This window comes from Syngnathus acus, chromosome 15 (genome assembly GCF_901709675.1).
Source record: "Syngnathus acus chromosome 15, fSynAcu1.2, whole genome shotgun sequence".
Taxonomy (NCBI): Eukaryota; Metazoa; Chordata; class Actinopteri; order Syngnathiformes; family Syngnathidae; genus Syngnathus; species Syngnathus acus.
In genome coordinates this window covers 9,832,605-9,849,608 of record NC_051100.1, presented here as the reverse complement: position 1 = coordinate 9,849,608, position 17,004 = coordinate 9,832,605, and the positions used below count along the sequence as shown (strand labels likewise).

Below are 17,004 nucleotides of genomic sequence, written 5' to 3'. Positions count from 1 at the left end.
TCCTCTGATCTCAAAAACAGAATGATCTGAGGAGGACAATAAAAAGTGTAATCAAGCTGTTTGGCTCAGAGACATTCCATCGCTGCTTTATTCGGAACTGTGTTGATAAGAAATAGCTTTTTATTACTCTCAGGTTTACCAGGCGCTGTATGAGTGTGGCCCCCTCCAGAGAGACAGCAGGAGAGCTGCTTCTAGGTAAGACAAAGTGTTCCGAGATAACTGCGCTCAAGAATGCGTGCGGTCTCCGCTCACACACGAGGGAAGTTAGTCATTGTTTGCCATTCTCCCGTTGCATCGTTCTTACCGGCCTTGTGATGTCTTGCAGGGAAGTCTGGAATGTACTTTGTCGAGGACAATGCTGCAGACGCTCACGATGGTCAGGTAAGGCCCCGAGGGCTGTCTATGCGGCCCAGATGGAGTCAGCAATGTTTGTGTTAGGAGTTCAAAAATAACAGAATGACAGTCCGTGTTGAACTCGAATGTAATGCAGAAGTAAAGGAGATGAATTCAGAGATGGAAATACTTTCAAAGGATATTTTGGAAGTAACTTTATCAACACTGTTGAACAGAGCCTTCACGGTGAGACAGAAGCACCGTCTTTCTCTTGGACATATGAGGAGATCAAAGAGGTGCACAAGCGATGGTGGCAGCTGAGAGACAACGCTGTGGAGATATTCCTCACCAACGGACGAACACTGCTCTTAGCTTTTGACAACAACAAGGTAAAAGGCTGTCAATTTGTTACAGTCCAACACAGCTTGTACTATCCTGACAAATATGATGAAAACCATTTACTTTCCATCAGTTTGTATATAAGTACAAAAACTTTACAATGGCAAAAACCACCACAAGATCAGTTGGGCAAGTACAAGGCTGAGCCTGACCAAGTTCTAACTTCATTATTTGACTATTTACATACACTGCAAAGTGCTTTCTCCATTGGTGGATACTTTAATAGGGAAAGTGATTAAACCACTCAGGGGTAAAATTGGCCTTGCATCCACATCAAGATTGTGGTCCTAAAGGAACTAAATATTTTATTAGTGGGCAGCGTAGTGGACTGGTGCTTAGCACGTCTGCTTGAGAGTTTTGAGACGCTGGATTTACTTGTGTGGGTTCTCTCAAGTTACCATGGCTTTGTCAGAGCTCGCAAAGATGCAAGTGAGTTGAAGTGAAGAATACATTTTCCATAAATTGTTGTTTGTATGATGCCTGTTTCTCACCCAAAGTCAGCAAAGTCCACACCCAATAGAGTAGCAGTATGCCAAACATTAATTATGCACGATGTCACTTTTCTCTTTGGATTTTTCCTCTCCAAAGTTCCGTGACGACGTGTACCACAACATCCTGACGTCCGATTTGCCCAACTTGCTGGAGCACGGCAATATCACGGCACTCACGCAGCTGTGGGGCTCGGGGCAGATCTCCAACTTTGAGTACCTCACACATCTCAACAAGCACGCCGGCCGCTCCTTCAACGACCTCATGCAGTACCCGGTGTTCCCTTTCATCCTGCGAGACTATACCAGTGAGACGCTAGATCTGCAGGACCCCAACATCTACAGGTCAGTGTAATATTTTGCTTGCTTTGCTCATGTTTTTTTTTCTTTGATTAACAGTATGTACCACTCTTGCAATTTCTACACGAATATACTGTGTAGCTCCAATAAAATGTCCGCTCTTCATGTAAAAGAAATTATAAAACAGCACTTTGCAATTTAATTGTCAAAAATGAAAAACAACCCCATTATTGTTGGGAGAATTCAAAGTATTGTTATTGTGAACTATTGCTAATTATTGTTAACACGTTTAAACTAAGACATTTTGTCACCCCATAGACTTGATTTTTTTTTTTTAGGCTTGTCCGATTTAATGTTACCAAACACGGCAGTTTAATATTCCAAAGAAACATGTCATTTTTATTTCCAGGAGATATTAAATGTTGTGTGTGTATGTGTGCATGAAAAACTTAACTTACAAAAAGATAAAACTAAAATAGTTGTTTGAACACAAGACATCTAAAATGTGTTATAAAAGAAGATATGATGAACTCAAAGTTCTGAGATTAAACTTTGTGAATAAATGAATACATATTTGCAAAATGGTAGCCTTTGTTTTTGTTTGGTTTACAATTCCCTATGTGTAGTCACAGAAGATTTAGAAACCTCTCCTGAGCTTCTGCTGCTTTGATTGTTGTTTAGAATTCAGTGCAGGCAGTGCTCCTGCAAAGGAAATTGCTTCTCTTGGTGGTGTTGACCAACATTTCTCAGCACCTTTAGAATAGGTGAAAAATAAGACATGAAAGCAAGAACTTAAAATTAATAATAAATGTGCAAATGAAACTTGCAAATCAAAGCTGGCGTGTAATTTTAAGACTTAAATTATTCACAACCGTTTTCAATACAGCCATCCAATGCTCTAGATTTAGTAGATGAAGAATTGATGACATGACTTAGTCTTTTATCACTTTCTAGTCTGTCATTTCTAACTGCCACATGGCCATTAAACAAATAAATTAAACTCATTTCTGTGAGTAAGACTGACCTACTACTGTGTCTCTGCCATTCAGGAATTTGAGCAAGCCGATCGCCGTCCAGTCCAAAGAGAAAGAAGATCGCTATGTGGACAATTTCAGAGTAAGACCTACCCCTGTGTTCATGTTTTTTTTTTTTGTGCATGTGGCTTAAAATAAAAACACTGTGTGTTTGCCTTGTGTAGTATTTGGAAGAGGAGTACAGGAAAGGCATCCGGGAGGACGACCCCATGCCTCCCGTTCAGCCTTACCACTACGGCTCTCACTACTCCAACAGCGGCACCGTGCTGCACTTCTTGGTCCGAATGCCTCCTTTTACCAAGATGTTCCTAGCCTACCAAGGTGAGTCACTGCTTTTAGCCTCATCACCAAGGATTTGCATCTACGCAACAGCGTGTGTAGTTTAAACTAGCTCCGTAAGTGTTGGTGGTTCTTTAATGGCAGCTTGTCTCTGGAATCTCGCCAGTGGTGCTTTTAGTGATTGCAACTGTGCTACCACAGCCACGAAAGGTTATTTTGTCTTTTATACGCGTCCTTCGTCTCATCTTTTCCGTTCTCGCCTAATTACCTTTTTTATTCATCCGATCTCTCTTGTGATCATCAGAGACGTCTTTATTTGACTGCAAATGTATTCAGCAAGCGCTGGTGTCGAAGGTCATGAAAAGGCGCCGGTCCAATCACTGAATCGAGTTTGTAATTACATTGTCTTTGGTCCTAATCAGATCAGAGCTTTGATATCCCGGACCGGACGTTTCACTCCATGAACACCACGTGGCGGCTCTCGTCCTACGAGTCCATGACGGATGTGAAGGAGCTTATCCCGGAGTTCTTCTATCTCCCAGAATTCCTGGTCAACAGAGAGGGTCAGTATGTTTACGCTCACTTTTAAAAGCTGACAATCTTCTCTCTTCAACATCTTTGCCGGTTTCCTCAACAGGTTTTGATTTTGGGGTTCGTCAGAACAGCGAGAGGGTAAACCATGTGAATTTGCCTCCCTGGGCCCGGAACGACCCACGTCTCTTCATCCTGATTCACCGTCAGGCGCTGGAGTCGGATCAGGTTTCTCAGACGCTGTGTCAGTGGATCGATCTGGTGTTTGGACTCAAGCAGAAAGGAAAAGCTGCCGTCCAGGCTATCAACGTTTTCCACCCAGCTGTAAGAATGCCTCATCACATTGAATCCGAAATTGAAGGACTGGTGCTTAGATTTCTGTTAACTTCCACAGACCTATTTCGGTATGGATGTTTCGGCGGTAGAAGACCCGGTACAAAGAAGAGCGCTGGAAACCATGATCAAGACATACGGACAGACTCCTAGGCAGCTTTTCAACGCCTCCCACATCAGCAGGGCCGGACCCAAGCTCATGATGGAGGGCGAGCTGCCCGCCGCCATGGGTCTCCTGGTTCAGCTCGCCTTTAGAGAAACCAGAGAGCAGGCCAAGGAGATTGTCTGTCCGGTAAGAAGGATTGATTTGATGAAGTTGAGGATTTTGCATGCGCTCCTGGTGTCCACTGGTGCCGCCTTTCTTTCAGACAAAGTCAGTTGTGTTGGGCTTCAGCATAAGCGTTACAGGAAACAGATGGATGGATGAATGCACGTTTTCTCCAGCAATGCACTCTTTCTGTCCCACAGAGCCCACTGCCATGGATCAAAGGTCTGAAGTGGGGCGAGTACGTGGGGTCTCCCAGCGCTCCTGATCCGGTCGTGTGCTTCAGCCAGCCTCATGGCGAAAGGTTTGGATCACTGCTGGCCCTGCCTACGCGGGCTATCTGCGGCTTGTCACGCAAGTTCTGCCTCTTGATGATTTACAGCAAGGAGCAGGGTAGGTCGAGGCGCGCCTGGCACGCAGGAGGATTTATCCATACAACCGGCCGATTCAACGCTTTGTGTACTGTGCAGGTGTTCGCAGCATGCACAGCACGGACATCCAGTGGTCGGCCATTTTGAGTTGGGGCTACGCAGATAACATACTGAGGCTGAAAAGCAAACAGAGCGAACCACCCATCAACTTCATTCAGTGCTCTCCACTGCATCAGGTGACCATTAGCTAGCAATTGTGCCTTGGCCACTGTCCAATCAGGTGCCACATTTCCTCCATCTCACGACCCGCGCGTCTCCTCCAGGTGACCAGCTGTGCTTGGGTGCCCGATGGCTGCCAGCTATTTACGGGAAGCAAGTGTGGAGTCATCACCGCCTACAGCAACCGCTTCACTTGCGCCACGGTGGGTATCCATGGCGACGTCCCCCTCTAAGCCCTCCGCCTCCACATTACAATATCGCAGGCGCCCCTCCTCCTCATCTTTCTCTTCTTTTCAGAGCCGTGCAGAGCTCATACGCTCAGCCTCATTAGGCACATCACAGTTGCCCTTAAAACATATTTCCAGAGTCCACGAGTGGGATTAAAGGGTTCAAACGGGGATTCTTGTTTCCCCCTCTCTCTGATTTGTCCTTTTAAGACCCTTCAAACCATCGGTGGGCAAAGTGTGGCCCAGGGGACACATACGACCTGCTCCGTTCTATTAATCCAGCCCACAGAGCATTAACATTCTTTAATATTGGTTGCATTCATTTCCCCCCTAAAATAATTCAAAAACATTTTGTAAAAAAAAAAGTAGGACCAATGTGAGCGTTGCTTTTCTCTAACGTATGTCTGTTGCTTTGCAGTCGGAGATGGAGGTGGAGTCTCAGGTTCACCTGTACGGACACACGGGGCTGGTTACTGGACTTTTTGTCTGCAAACCTTACAGCATCCTCATCAGCGTCAGTACAGATGGTACCTGCATCCTCTGGGATCTCAACAGGTCAGCATGGTGCCCATTGAGGCCCCTACACGCCTCCTTGCTTGTTTGTATGTGTGTGATGAATAAGATCATGTTTTGACGGGTTCTGTTCCAGGCTCTGTTATGTGCAAAGCCTTACTGGCCACAAAAGCCCAGTAACGGCAGTTTCTGCCAGTGAGACCACAGGTGACATTGCAACAGTTTGTGACTCAGGTGAGATGTGTACTCAGTCTGAGACCAGCAGCGACTGTCATTCTCTGAGAGACCATTCTATGTGTTAGATTGTCATTTTGCCTATTTGATGTGTTCAGTCGGCGGTGGCAGTGATCTGCGTCTGTGGACTGTTAACGGAGATCTCATCGGTCACGTGCACTGCCGAGAGATCATTTGCTCCGTAGCGTTCTCCAATCAGCCGGAGGGCGTATCGGTCAACGTCATTGCTGGCGGGCTGGAAAATGGCGTTGTCAGGTCAGTTTTTTTTTTTTTTTTTTTAGATTATTTCTATGTTATTTCTATTTCTTCAGAAAGCATACGACAAAAGAGTTAAACATATGTATTATAAGTCAGTTTATTTGTATATCATATAAAATGTTCTCATTGAAATTATGTTAATCATATTAATACATAAAAATAGCCCATTATTGTAATATTTACTGTACATGTAAAAACCTACTAAAAGAGAATACAAAGCAATAAACTGGTTTACAAAGTATCTTGTTTGTTGTTTCCTCATGTCCCTTTAGACTTTGGAGCACGTGGGACTTGAAACCAGTGAGAGAGATCACCTTTCCCAAGTCATGCAAGCCCATCATCAGGTATCGTGTTACCGCCGTGCGCTTCTTGGAAATCTTCCTGTACATTTGCCGTGACAAGCATCTTATGTCTGTGTGCCTCAGCCTGACATACTCGTGCGACGGCCACCACCTGTACACGGCCAACAGCGAGGGCACCGTCATGGCCTGGTGTCGGCGGGACCAGCAGCGCATGAAGCTGCCCATGTTCTACTCTTTCTTAAGCAGCTATGCCGCAGGCTGAGTGCGTGTGTGTGTGCGCGTACATGTGAGAAGGTGAGAAGTGGTTACTGCCTTGCAGGTGTATCCTCACTTCCACCTCAGCAAGAGAAGCTGCTGCTTTTTCTCACTCCTCCTCCTCCTCCCATGGAGAGAAATAAATGACTGTCTCAATACCCTGCTTGACTTTTAAGCCGAGCCATATATATAGATATATTGAATTAATGATTTCGTCATGGCTGCAATAGACACTTTATTACTTTCCATCATCTGTTGTTTTCCTTGCCTGCCGCTCATTTTTCCCTGTTAAAGCTGCTAGCTTGGCTAAAAAGCCAAACATTCTCGTCCGGGCTTTCGACATGTCTCAAATAAACGAACGAGAAAGGACAGGCCAACGTGTTAGTTAGTACTGCATGCCACAATGACACTTGATTGTGTGGAGGTGACGCGCTCTTAGAAGTCCACCTTTTATCCATTGTGTGATGTTGAGATTGCTTTTATTTATTGGAAATTGTCTGCAGGCCAGCGCACTACATGCAACCTCTCACACCGCTTCTGTCTCTCCTGTATCTGAGCCTTTTTCGAACCCTCACGCAACAATGTTTCATTTCCCTCAGATTCTGTACGCTTTCTAACAGGCAACCAAATGACTCGCTCCTTTCATGCTGCTTTCTTATTTTACATTCCCTCACCAAGTTGCTGCACTTTTTTACTTTGTCCATTAGCATGGTCTGTTTTAGTAAATGTCAACCAAATCCCCTTTCATCCGCAGAGAGCAATATCAAATTACATGCAATAGTTCCTCATTTTTATTGTTTTGCTTTTGGAGCCTGCTGCAGCAATGGCTTACATTTCACTCTTGTTCACAAGAAAGGGAATATTTGTTTATGAATGAGACTTTTCTCCTTGTGATGCGCATCTCTTATGTTTTTGTCCCCTCATCGTGCCTCATTACGTGCAGCCTCTCTACTGCACAGGACCACCCTTTATTTACTTTTTCCTTGAATGTCTTTTCCACGACCAAACATTTTACAAGAATCACCTTTTTTTTTTTTTTCTTTTGCAATTTCTAAGAGTGTGACAGAACGAAGTAAGGATGATGTGAAGAACTTTTTGTGTCTGTGTTGAAACAGACGAAAGTATTTTTCTCTCGATAAACTTGAGCTATGCATAAATGAACTTTCTTGGATGGTGTCGGATCCAATCGACCTCACTGGCGTGATTGTGCATTTTGAAAGGTCATATTTTGTTTGTATATGGGTATGCGTGAACAAACAGTGATAAGCATATTCTAAATATAAATATATATATATATGTATAAATATTTGAAGAACTATTACACCACTGTGTCCTATGTCACTTCTTTGGTGTATCTGTGTGCGTCAGACTAAATTACTCAAGGGCCCAACATTTCAATTGCAGTCTAAGTTGCAGGCGAAACAGGATCAACATTTTTTGAGCTGTCCAGAAAAGTAGACGATGCAAAACCAATAAAAAACTGTGCTCAACAAATCAAGCAAATAACTTGCCCTAAATAGGCCAAGCCGAAAGTCGCAGCAACAACGTTCTAATATTTTAGGGTTAATAAGTGTTCACATTTTGATCACATATGCCATATAGAAAATTCTATAGTAATGGTAATTATAGGAACATTATTTTTTTTCTCGAGAAAATTAGAATGTAATTTTGCAAATAACAAAGTATAACATTTCTAAAGGATTGTGTATGTTTCCGGTTGTTCTTATGAGGAGGGGGGCGGGGCTCTGATGTCAAAGCTGAGGTAAAGGAGAACAAATTGGGGAAGCCTGGAGCTGGTTTTCATGTCTTCTGCTGCATCGAGGAGACATCACTGGTGCGTTCAGGGTCGGCGTCCGCCGTGGGAAAACACGCATTCGGCAGCTCCTGCCCCACACGGCGCCGCGAATATCGTCGTCACACGGATGTGTCCCCCCTTTTGCTAGCATCTCTCCGAGCCCCAGCCGCGGTACTCCTCATCTCTTTCCTTCCTCGCACGACTCACGCTGCGGATCTGCCGAGGCCACAAAGCCGCGTTCCTTCAGCGGGATCCACCGCGACGAGGCTGGGGGGTTCCTCCTACCTTATGACATTTGACAGATCCTCTTTGTGCGTGAGCGTGTGACTGCGTGTGTGTGTCTGTGTGAGTGGTGTGTGCGTGTGTGTTGGGTGGAGTCAACCCGGAATCCTCCAATTTGGAAAAAACACTATCAGGTAAGTCTGCACATCACTGATATTTAGGTAAAATCACATTTGGTCCTCTTGCTACGTTCTCTCCTGATGGGCCTATTCAAATATCTCGGCTTTGCGGTGTTCTGTTTTGAATTAAACGACGCAGTTATAAAGAAAAAAAATTGGAAGGGTGAGGAAGAATCGAGGGGAAAGGCCCAGACCGGAGAGCAATTCAGGAAAAACCAACACCATTTTGAGTCTACGGGTGCCATCATCATGACCAAAAATAAGCACATGCACCGCACCCATGATTATAAAAGGCATTTCCTGGGGATGGTGTTGCCCACGATGTCATGGCGGTGGGTTGTCAATCCTGGACCTGGAAGCAAATATGCAATAATGTTACACTTTCTCAATCAGAGCTACATAGACAGTAAAATATCTACAAATCACTGTTAAAAGTTATTGTAATGTAAAACATAAATAAGCACAAACTAAATTATTTTCAAACTTTTCCTATAAAATATACAGCTCAATTTGGGGGGGAAATAATTAAGAAGAATTTCCAAGGCCTTAATTATACCACGGAACTCATTGAAACCTGTCTCGAGTAAGACGAGAAAAAATGAATTGTGCATAAAGGAAAGCCTCCAAGAACATCTGAACTTAATTGGAATTATTTGCGACACTCTTTAATGATAAGCTAAACAGGAATAGCAGCTTTTTTGGCTAGTTGGCGGGGAACATCATTGCCATCAAAGCTAATGCATATGCAATGTTTTTCAAAGTTGCAATTACTATTATCTTAAGTGTTATCATTTCCAGTTTGCTCTTAAAGATCTTAAAGCTGATAATGGTTATTTAAAAGCAGCTGCTTGCCGATGCGATAAACTGCAGTTTACATAATGAGCCTATTTGTCGACTAATCGAATTATTGGTGACTATCGAATTATGAAAATAATTGTATGTGGGAGCCATAATTGCTAGCGGGAAAAATGTCTTCCAATCTCAACCTTGTACCCTACATCAAATTGCGAGCTAATTGTTGCTTCCAGCATCCTAACCTCTGTGCATTTGGGGGCAACAGGGAGCACCATGAAAGACGGCATCGCCAACAACAGCACAGCCAGCATCTCCCAAGCCAGGAAAGCTGTGGAGCAGCTCAAGATGGAGGCGTGCATGGATAGGATAAAGGTATGTCGCTTGAAGAGTGTTTCTTTTTCTTCAGGAATTCATCTCTGAAACTGAAATATGAATTTGTGATGATGAATGCAATCAGGCTTGCTTATGGGGTCATGATTGTTGAGTGACAAACTGTGCTTAACGTAGCACTAGCACACCCTTTCAAAAATATTTTTTGAATTTTTTTTACTTTTAAGGTAAAAAAAGGAAATATTTTGTTAGCTCCCGAAAGTTTCTTTATGCGAGCCATTCTGCGCTCTAATTTTTCATAATCAATCCTGTGGTATTGTTTTTAATTTTGCGGGGTGTGATGGAGAGACTTTAAAGTTTGCGTCATCAAGTCGTTCATTATACCCGTCGCGGGTTATGAGAAAGATTTCCCCACAGTGGAAGAAAGTTTGCTCGCATCAGCACAGCAGACGAGGCTGGAAGCCTGCCACGTATCTTCAGTGCTACTCGTCATCCTTCATCTATGCTCAGCACTACTAAACCTGCTTGCCAGGATGAAAATCCTCCCCGCTTCAAAAACATATTTGATTCCAATTATCTTCAAACTCCAACATCCATATGTAAAAAAAAAAAAAAATCATGTAGCAGTATTTATTCACTAAAAGATGCAATTGTAACTACCGTTGGTTGTCAGTCATGTGACCTATGAACAGTGGTGGGAAGTAATGAATTCTATGATTATCTATAAAATTGGCTCAATGTTTTTTTTCAGCCTTCGCAGATAGCGCAACATGATGTAAAAAGACATAAATCGAGGTAAAACTCACTGCATTTAAGATCTTGATCGATAGAGTGACATCTTTTGGAATTATTTCCAAAAAAAAAAAAACTGAGACAACAGTGGCATTAGCTGATTTAGCTTTTTTGCTTTGCTGTTTTGTTTTGCTCATGCAGGAGCCGTTGCCAGTTCAGTTTTGATCATCCGTTTAAGAATTTTACCAGCAGCAATGCTGCGTCTAGTGATTTTCTTTTCTTCGAGCACTGTGCAAGTTATTTTTGTGTGCTGAAAAGTTTTTAGTGTCTTTTGTTTTATCAAAAAAATGGGAATGCTTATAATTGATGGTAAAGTTAATATTATCCATCCCTTTCATTCTTGCATGAATCCAGACACGCATCCATTTATCTATAAACCACAAATTTCAAAAGGATGCAACAACAGGTAAAGTAACAAGTGTTCAATTCCCTGGGGGGTGGTTTATTTTCAGTTCCATCACATCTCCAGTTTGTATTTTTGTCATCTAATAGCTTGTGAAGTGGAGGGCATGCATGAATAAAAAGCGGGATAAAGAGGAAGCAGAGGAGGAAGCATTGTTGACGATGTCTGCCGGTTTCTTTGGATTTAATTAAGGGACGCGACGAGCCGGAGTGTGTATCTGTGACAAGAGCTGGTGCCTCATTGAGGGACCTTCTCATTAATCGCTCAATCAGCCAAAGGAACGTGAACTGTGTTAATTAGAAGGACACTTCCTGCATCGCCGGGCTGCAGTGTAATTACCAGCCAGTCTGGACCTTAAACACACCCACCCGCGCACACACACACCCACACACATTTCTCTTTCTCAGCAAAAAAAAACCCAACCTAAATTTGCACTATAATTCACTTTGACTAACAGAGTTATTATGCACTTTATTTGCGTCGTTATGAAAGTCTTTGTTCAAATTCTCTCTTTATAGAGACGGGATACTGCCATGATAACTAAATTAGGTCATCTAAGGCAGTGTTTCTTCACTGTTCTGGAGCCAAGGCTTTAACAGCCAATTGCATGTCACATATAGAAAAGACATTCACACTCACATTCTCACCAATAGGCGGTTTGGAAGTCTTCAATGAAGCTAACATCAATGTTTTGGAAATATGAGAGGAAACCAACACCAACCTATCCTCACGATATTAACTTTAAGGTTGCACAAATTTAATCTTGTCAAATGATGTCTTTTGAGAATGCTATATAATTTTTTCATGTGTGTTAATTTTATTCTTTTTTTATTTTTAAGTAAAATGTCCAATTTTAGTTTAGTTTTCAACTACTAGACCCAAAGAACATCAGAGAGGTGTCCTAGCTGTCCACCATGAAATTATTTTCAAGCTCAAAATATTGTTGCTTTTAAGTTCATAACATAGTATTACAGTGGCCTATAATAAACGCCACCCTATTATCCCGAATTGTGCCATTTCCACTAAGGTAGTTGTAATTAGTTGACATTTAATAGCTCTATTGATCTTCCTCTCTGAGCGTCTCAGAAATTACAAAGAAGAAAATAAATCCCAGTCAGGCTCACAGTTTGCACAAATTGTTTTGGAAACTTGTGACTTGTCACGTCCAGCAAAGAAAATGTCACCTGTTCTCTGCAGTAGGGAGCCCAGGGTGTGTGGCAATGACATATCGACTTCTCATCTTGCTCCGAGTCAGTGCAAAAGTCAGAGGAGCTCTACAGCAAAGGTGCTGTGTCACCCGCGTAAATAATAACAAAGATGAATCGACAAGGAGGCAGCTTGTTGCGGGAAAATGGATTCTAGGTAGCTGCTTTCAGTGTAGTATTCGATATCACCATATAAACCTTTCCTTCTCAAACATGACGAAACGCCTTCATGTTGTGTGCTGATAAAAATAGACGTGTCATAATAATCTGTATTGACGAGCACACGCAGAGTGCTCGTGTGGTTTTCATGCCTTGCATTGAGTCCAACGGACAGGACGTCAGATGTTTGTGTCCTCCGCATCGATCTCGGAGCCTTGGCCATCTCTTTGATGCGGCTGTTCCTCTTTCCTCCATTTGCCGACACCCCCCATAACATGCCACTCAGATCCTGAGTGGAGTCCTGCGTGTGTGGCCACAGCTGTTTATGTTTCGTCACTTTCCCAGACGTGTGTTGTGATCCTAATAACGTACCAAATAAGTTGTGGTCATTTGTTACACACACTGCACGATTGCACAATTTAAAGCTTCCATGCCGCCACCACCACCACCCCAAAAAAATATTTTGACAATCTTTGATGTCATTTTACTGTGTTTGGAAGATGATTTGGGTTAGAACTGCCCATGATTCAACTTTTAAGCTCTTTCAAATGACACCCCTAGAAATATTTTCTTGTTTTTTTCCCGCCTGTGCAGAACACCCCCTGACCTCACATTCAATTTTTATCGCACTGACTATAATAACAAACAGCTTTAGGTTGTCATGCACCGTCAGCTATGTCTGTCCAAGAAATATCCACATTTCAACCGATTAGAAGATGTAAAAATGCACAGTCACAAGGCATGAATAGTCAACCATAAGTAATAATCAATGTCTCATGAGCACTAAAAAATGTTTTTCCATTGGTGTGGATAGCTCAGGGGGTCTGCAAAAACATTTTTTATTTTTTAGAAACCCAAAGATTCTTCAAAAGATTTGGAGTAATTTTTTTTGTGTTCTTTTTTTATCTTGACCTTGTCTGCCAATAGGTGTCCAAAGCCGCCGCAGACTTGATGGCCTACTGCGACGCCCACATACGCGAGGACCCTCTCATCGTGCCCGTGCCGGCCTCGGAGAACCCGTTCCGGGAGAAGAAGTTCTTCTGCGCCATCCTCTGATGAGCCGCACGTGGAGCGCGGCGTCGCCTGCCTTCTTTGTCTTCACCACACCTGAAGCGACTTGCCACGGGCGTCCACTATGACTGGACCCTGGTGTTGGTCGGCTCCGTCCTGGCGGCTGAGGGGTTCTACAGGGGGGCAGTCTTGTTCAATAGGTTTGTTATTGCTTTGTTGTTAGAGAACAGCCTTGCTCAGTGCTTCATGAGGTGAGAGGTGTTTTTTTTTTTTCTTTTCTATCTACTTTTCGTTAATCGTGCTCGATCCGATCTTGCCTCAGGAAACAAACGTGTGCCCAGTAAACATCTTTCCATCTTCCATCGTCAGTGCCTTTCAGTGTGCGAGCTATTTGCCGCAGCATGCACTGAAAGCACCAGTAAAACATGACACCTGGCTCATTTCACTAATGAACTGTTATTTGAGAGCCCCGAACAGACTGAAGTGTTTTGGTGAGAGCCAAGCAAGCTAATCTGTTTGTTCAAGCGACGCAACTTGTAGGCGCTGATCACTGTGCAAGCCTTTTAGTCCAAATGAAGTAATAAACCTTCCCTACCGCGCCCTGATGCATTTCTACCTTCGCTCTTTCCTTCCATTGATGCTTCAATCAGTCTTTCATCACATCGTGCAGCTTCCGATTGGAATACTTTCCAATTGCAGGTTGCAGGCTGTCAAGTGTTTTCTGGGCATGTTTCCTGGCTCTTTGTTTTGCCGTTTCAGAGTGAACGGCCGGGCCTTTGACATTCTAACCAAAATGGAGGCCGGTGTTTTGCTCTGCTCCTGTATTGACCGCCGCCTCTGTTTACAAGCAGCTGTCGATCTTTTTCCCGTGTACAGTATGTTTCGGTGCCAATTCTTGTGAGAGCGGTGTTGTCGTCACACCGCGCCAACGCACACTTACTTTTTGTTTGGTTGGTTGGTTGGTTGGTTGGGTGGTTTATTGGGAGGAAAAAGCACACTGTCTCCTTTACATGGTATTTAAATAGCATTTACAACTTTTTACGATGAAATGTCAATAATTGTTTATTAATGTTATTATCCGTAGTATTATTGAATATTTGTTGCACAGCACTGACTGCTAAATGTAGTGTGCTACTAAGCTTGTATGATACCTAGAGCGCTTTGTTATTTACAAAATCACTCAGTTATTAATAATATGTGAGAATTCTTAAAACCGGATAACACAGAGGGTGTTAAATCTGTGAAACCTGAGTTACTTTCCTCTTGCTACTTGAACAGTCATTGTATTACTTATCAAATTTACAGAAATGATGATGAAGCATCCTCTGGAGAATCATTTCTGGATTATTCTTCCCGGTATTTATTTACAAAATCCTGAGATCAGTCTTGGGGTGTCTTCACTGACCTAGTGAGGATGGTGCCAAATTTTAAACAATAAATATAATGGGTGAGGATAAATTTTGCATGGTTTTGTGATCCAAACTAGAGAACTGCTATGATCTGAAAGATCGCCTCTTTGTCGACTTTCCAGGAGGCTACTCTGCACATGTAATCACACCTGAGGTTCAATATGTTGACAGTGTGCAGTTGTATTCTAAAATGCTATTATTGTTTTTGTAAAAAGAAAAAAAATGCATTTAATTAGCAAGCTTTGTAAATCTTGATGGAAAAATTAATTAAAGAAATATATCAAATGGGACTCATCTCCCTCAATGTGCATTTTATTTGATGGGCACAAGTGGCCACTGATTACAAAAGGACTAATTCCATAGATAAGAATTTTCTGACTGTATGAGTGCAAGAACTTGCTAATGGCTGACTTTTTATGTGATCATGAGGTGGAAACATTCTCTTAGTACAAAACAAAATAGCTAAGATTTAAGATTGTAACAATCAATCAATCACTCACTCTCACCACATCTTTTATGCACGCAGCAAAGGGATGATAACCTCTTAATGACAGACAGAAATAAAGCAAAATGGTAGAAGATAAAACATTTCCCCCAAAGAATTTATAGCTTGCTGATGTCAGCGATAACATCCTGATTTGTTTCCACTATTTCTGTCATTCTCCTGTCGTGTTGATTTATAATCTCAGAAGTCACAAGTGTTTTATCAAGCAGTGAAGTGACATCACAGGTTCTTTATACCTTGGAATTGCCATGGTTGAATACACTTTATTGCGGAATCCTACTCGCATTTATTCAGATTTTTGAAAAAGAAGTACAAGAAATAATTATCTGTTGTAGAGTCCAATCATTGCCACCTTAAATATTTTAGTGTTGAAATGGCTTAACTGCAGAATAATAATAATAATAACACTGTGTGAGCCCTTAATTTATTATTGTTGTCAACTTAGAGTTGCTCTACTCTAGTGATACAACAATTAATCACTTAATCGACAACCTGTTTAATATTAATTTCGATAATCATTTGTAATCATCGATTAATCATTTGATATCTTTTGTTCATGTAAAATTGTCCAATCCCTCAAAATTTAGGGTTGTCAAAAGTAAATATTCTCAGACACTTCTTCGTGAAAGCAGACTGATTAAATCAAAATAAAACCTTTGCTTTTACTTTGTAAAACAAAATTTTTGCCTCTGTCAAAAGCTGTTGGGAATGCACCATATAAATAAAGATGTATTTCCCAACATGTTACGGACTAAATTATTTACTGAATCATAATTTGTTTTCTGCACTATCAGGAAAAAAAGGGAACCAAGGGTCCTGAATCGTATGAGATATGACTCAATCTAAACGTTGGGAAGAAAAATTGTTTTTCATACATGTAACTTGGAACTATTCATTAAATACAAAGAGTCAAAAGTGAGACCTTTACTCAGTGTTGCCCAACCTTTTTTCATTCACGGCACACATTTTCATTGGAAAAAATCTCGAGGCACACCACCAACAAAAATCTGTTAAGTGTTACACCAGCATCTATATTAAAATCTGTTATATTACAACAAAAGACGTAAAGTTCTATTCCTATATATGTATGGAGAGTCGAATAATTGAATAAAAATAAATACTAAATATTCTTTAAATTGTATTTCTTTTGTAAATGAGTGACAGTTTTTGAAAAAAGGTTTTAGACAGTGTAAGGAATAAACTATTGAAAGTGATTGTGATCAAAATCCAAAAGAATCAATATGGCTTTGTTTACTGTTTTAGACTAGCTCTATAAAATATTGCGACATTAAGAACAAAGTCACTTTTAAAGACGCTCTGCTGTTCTGACAGCGGCTGAGTGGCTGTCACAGTCGAGGTGTCTCGACTTGACTGTGTATTTTACGTTGGTGAAAAATGAACAATCCAGGTTCTCCCGTTGAACTACATACTCCGATTTCCATCGGACCAAAAACGCACCACAGCCCTCATAGTGTCACTGTGAGTAAAAGCACACAGCAACTAGTGATGTGCATTCCAGTTCTTTTAAGTGAACTGAATCTTTAGAATCAGTTCATTCAAAAGATTCGTTCAAACGAATCGTTCAACGAATCGTCCACCCCCCCACGGCCCCGAAGACTAGAGCTTGACACCTGTGACCTTTGACCATGATATTTCCCTAATAAAGTGGCCTGTTATTAGGTACACTTTTAGAATTGGACCCTCGCTGCGTATGCATATGCCATCAAATGCAAGTATTTATGTGTAAATACATAAGGCCCCTAACCCTAGCTTTAAACCCTACTTTGGAACCCTAACTCTCTTCCCCCGCCCCTTACACTACAATTTCCCACGGCACAGCTGAACATCTCTCACGGCA

General features: G+C 42.0%; 2 protein-coding genes across 4 annotated transcripts in view; both read left to right on the top strand.

Moving 5' to 3' along the window:
* Positions 1 to 7,662, top strand: part of lyst (lysosomal trafficking regulator) — a 36,364-nt gene extending 28,702 nt beyond the window's left edge. For all 3 annotated transcript variants that reach the window (XM_037272531.1, XM_037272532.1, XM_037272530.1), the window contains 17 exons: positions 134 to 195; positions 326 to 381; positions 570 to 722; positions 1,321 to 1,565; positions 2,570 to 2,636; positions 2,719 to 2,875; positions 3,256 to 3,396; positions 3,471 to 3,688; positions 3,759 to 3,989; positions 4,166 to 4,355; positions 4,433 to 4,569; positions 4,657 to 4,755; positions 5,198 to 5,334; positions 5,429 to 5,526; positions 5,625 to 5,781; positions 6,057 to 6,128; positions 6,210 to 7,662. In XM_037272531.1, coding sequence (XP_037128426.1) covers positions 134 to 195; positions 326 to 381; positions 570 to 722; positions 1,321 to 1,565; positions 2,570 to 2,636; positions 2,719 to 2,875; positions 3,256 to 3,396; positions 3,471 to 3,688; positions 3,759 to 3,989; positions 4,166 to 4,355; positions 4,433 to 4,569; positions 4,657 to 4,755; positions 5,198 to 5,334; positions 5,429 to 5,526; positions 5,625 to 5,781; positions 6,057 to 6,128; positions 6,210 to 6,348 — 2,359 coding nt within the window. In that variant the 3' untranslated portion in view covers positions 6,349 to 7,662. The remainder of the gene's footprint in view (positions 1 to 133; positions 196 to 325; positions 382 to 569; positions 723 to 1,320; positions 1,566 to 2,569; positions 2,637 to 2,718; positions 2,876 to 3,255; positions 3,397 to 3,470; positions 3,689 to 3,758; positions 3,990 to 4,165; positions 4,356 to 4,432; positions 4,570 to 4,656; positions 4,756 to 5,197; positions 5,335 to 5,428; positions 5,527 to 5,624; positions 5,782 to 6,056; positions 6,129 to 6,209) is intronic.
* A 444-nt stretch (positions 7,663 to 8,106) lies between these two features.
* LOC119135159 (guanine nucleotide-binding protein G(I)/G(S)/G(O) subunit gamma-4) lies at positions 8,107 to 14,931 on the top strand. The gene is made up of 3 exons (XM_037272534.1): positions 8,107 to 8,552; positions 9,598 to 9,704; positions 13,149 to 14,931. Exons 2-3 carry the CDS (start codon positions 9,606 to 9,608, stop codon positions 13,275 to 13,277), a joined length of 228 nt encoding a protein of 75 aa, XP_037128429.1. The 5' UTR covers positions 8,107 to 8,552; positions 9,598 to 9,605; the 3' UTR covers positions 13,278 to 14,931.
* Positions 14,932 to 17,004: the final 2,073 nt, after the last annotated feature.

Bases quoted from the DNA above. Each gene is read 5' to 3' on its own strand.
- LOC119135159 (XM_037272534.1), top strand. From the start codon at position 9,606: ATGAAAGACGGCATCGCCAACAACAGCACAGCCAGCATCTCCCAAGCC. The intron at 9,705-13,148 runs GTATGTCGCTTG...GTCTGCCAATAG, and splicing joins CGTGCATGGATAGGATAAAG to GTGTCCAAAGCCGCCGCAGA.